The sequence below is a fragment of the Charadrius vociferus genome, unplaced genomic scaffold (assembly GCF_000708025.1).
Source record: "Charadrius vociferus isolate BGI_N301 unplaced genomic scaffold, ASM70802v2 scaffold698, whole genome shotgun sequence".
In the NCBI taxonomy this organism is placed as follows: Eukaryota; Metazoa; Chordata; class Aves; order Charadriiformes; family Charadriidae; genus Charadrius; species Charadrius vociferus.
This window is the reverse complement of record NW_009649598.1, coordinates 44,994-48,015: the sequence shown is the minus strand read 5'-3', so window position 1 is coordinate 48,015 and position 3,022 is coordinate 44,994. Positions and strand designations below refer to the sequence as shown.

General features: G+C 55.1%; 1 protein-coding gene across 1 annotated transcript; it reads left to right on the top strand.

Moving 5' to 3' along the window:
• Positions 1-368: 368 nt before the first annotated feature.
• LOC104291211 (feather beta keratin-like) lies at positions 369-791 on the top strand. The gene has a single exon (XM_009890415.1). It carries the CDS (start codon positions 384-386, stop codon positions 687-689), a length of 306 nt encoding a protein of 101 aa, XP_009888717.1. The 5' UTR covers positions 369-383; the 3' UTR covers positions 690-791.
• Positions 792-3,022: the final 2,231 nt, after the last annotated feature.

Sequence of the window (3,022 nt, the reverse complement as noted above, 5' to 3'; positions counted from 1 at the left end):
AGTGCAGGCTCCCTCATCCACTTCTCTTGCCTTCTCCTTTGTGGTGAACAAGGTAAGCAGCAAGTGCCTTGGTCTGTTTCTTTTCTTTCACATTTTTCTCTTTGTCTTTTGGGCTCAGCTGTGTCTGTCCCTCAGTCATGCTCTGTTGAAACCATTGCCAACCCTCTCTCTTCCCTTCTGATGGAGATGAGAGAACGTCTTGTCTGTGTTTGCATGGTGTTGTTGGGGACTGCAGCTCCTAAATCTCTCTTCCTCCCCACGCAGCCTGTCCCTGCTCCCCAGCCTGGGACTTCTCTCTTGCCGAGCAGGCTGTCAGGCTGTGCCTCACATGCTGCCTCTGCTTTCCCTGCCCTCTCTCCCAGGTGCACCTCCGTCCCACAGCCATGTCCTGCTACGATCTGTGCCGTCCCTGTGGCCCAACCCCGCTGGCCAACAGCTGCAACGAGCCCTGTGTCAGGCAGTGCCAGGACTCCCGCGTGGTGATCCAGCCCTCTCCCGTGGTGGTGACCCTGCCGGGACCCATCCTCAGCTCCTTCCCCCAGAACACCGCTGTGGGATCCACCACCTCCGCGGCTGTTGGCAGCATCCTGAGTGAGGAAGGAGTGCCCATCAACTCCGGGGGCTTTGGCCTTGGTAGCCTTGGTGGCTTTGGTGGCCGCTACTACGGCAGAAGGTGCCTGCCCTGCTAAAGCCGTGCTGGACGTCCAGTGAGCGCATCGACCAGGAAGCCCACAGCCAGGTGCCGGATTGAGGACGGAGCTGCTGGCCAGGGTTTCCAGAAGGGTTGAGCAAGGTGCCAGCCTGTGCTGTCTGGAAACATGGCCAGCTGATGTCTTCTTCTTCTCCTGCTGCTTTCTTCTCCGCATCATGAGTCCCTGTTGTCTCCTGCTCTCCTGTGCCATGGGTTCATCCTGAAGCAAGTTGAGCGGGGCCCTGCTTATCACCCTCTCCGCCTGTGCGTGGGAGGACGACATGTGTCGCATCCATTGGTGTGAAGGGGTGCCTGGCCGTCAGCTGCCCTTGTAGCAGCGTTGTCTGGGTCCCTTGCACCATGCCCTGCTTTGTTTCACTCTTTAGACTCATTAAAGTTTGTGCTGCATTGTAGCTTGATGTCTCCTCGTGTTCCTTCCCTTCTTGACAAACCAAGCCAAGCTGTCCGGGGGGAAATGTGATGCCGTGGAGGGGAGATGGGTGGACGGGTACGGGCCATTGGTGGACATCCATTGTGCCCAGAGTAGCTGAGTACTCTCAGGGGCCTTGGGGGTTGGAAAAGGCATGGGACAGAGGAGGAGTGTGTGGTATTGTCTGAGTATGGAAAGTGTGGGCCGGAGATCCCCTAGATCCCCTAAGGGACATGTGAGTAACAACTGAGGTTGGATCCTGGCTTCCAGTTGAGGAGCCAAACCTTTGACCTGCTGGAAGACATTTCTGTGCAGGCTAATGCTCATCTCCCCAAGGCTCTGATTGCATGTTACCACTCAGAAAGTGTCCTTGCCCTTCCCTCCCCCAAGCACTTCTTCCAAACCCTGGAATTGGTGGCAGTCCCACTGGAGATAACGCGACATGTGGCAGCCAGGGTAACTGTGTAAAGGGGGATGTGAGCCCTCTGCTAGATTTTTGGCACGATGTGGATGGCTTGGCCATTGGTGCGTAAAATGTGTAAGGGAGGGGAATGGACAAGCAAGGATTCTCATCCCTCATCTGGAAGAGATGGGTAGCATTGTGACGTGTCCTGGAAACTCTATGGAGGGCTACAAGGGAGCAGGAGAAGCATCTTTGCCCCCACCAGAGCATTCTTGTGATTAAAAGCATGAACTGTTGTAGAGTCCTTCTGTGTGAGTCACTGTTTCCTGAATGGACGTGAATCTGGAGCACATGGACAGCAAATCCTACAGAAATCAAACTTGGGTGCTGCGCTGACGATTCCTGGAGAGGTCCCAAGCAGTAATCCTTTTGCCCTTCCAACCAGGCCTCAAGCTGTGGAGTGGTGACCTGCCAGTTTTGTTCTCCGTCACTCCTTCCCATATCCTTCTGCTCCTCAGGCAATACTTTGGTCCTGCTGCTCTGGTCATGCTTCAGGTAGGGCAGGGGGCATAGATTGTGCTGTGCTCTTCTAACTGTCCTTGCAAAGACTCGTGGAACCTGCTTCCTGCTCAGCAGGGTTGGGTGTCCACTGGAAACACTGCGAGGTCTTTGTTCATGCCTGGTGTGGAAGCAGTCTGGATGGCCAAAGCAGCAGTTGTGGCAAAGACACGGGGAGGAAGAAGGATGTGTATCGATTGGCCAGCACGTGCCTGGGTCACTGGGGTGACTCCAAGTTTGCCAGAGGTGTCCAGCAGAGAGTGTTGGGAGGGGAATAGCCTTCATCCTTAACCACTGGTGGTCTGGTGTTTAAGGTGGGTAGGGAGGAAGGAGAGAAGGAAGGTGGCAAAAGAGCCGGGCAAACTTCTGCTGAGAGCAAAGCTCAGGCTCAGCGAGAGAGTCTAAAAACCAAGAGCACAACTGCCGTGCCTGGAGAGATGATGCCTGGTAAGGAATGAGTGAGCAGAGCATGAGGGAGAGCAAGGAATGGTGCCGAGCCGTGCATGTGGATGTCCAAGCTGAAGCCTCAGGGTTGTGAGGTGACCTGCCCCGTTCATCAGGAAACACTTTAAAGTGAGGCCCTGGAGGGCAAAGGGATGGCATCACCTGGCGGGGCGGGACACTCCTCCTCACTGGCTGCATCATCAGCCTGTGCTGACGTGTCATTTCCCCGGGAAACATCTTGGCCTCTAATACTGTCACTTGAAAGGAGCCTGTGTGGCTGAAGGGGCATGTCCTGAGCAGGGAAATGAAAAGGCAGCGTTGCAGGGAACATAAGCAGTGTCCCCATTTCTGTAATTGTGATGCTTTGCATGCAAGATGAGCTTGTTGGTAAACACATTATGTGCGCCAAGGGTGCCTCTGGGCCTGGGGCGGTCTGGAGCAATATAAAAGCCAGTCCGAGTGCAGGCTCCCTCATCCACTTCTCTTGCCTTCTCCT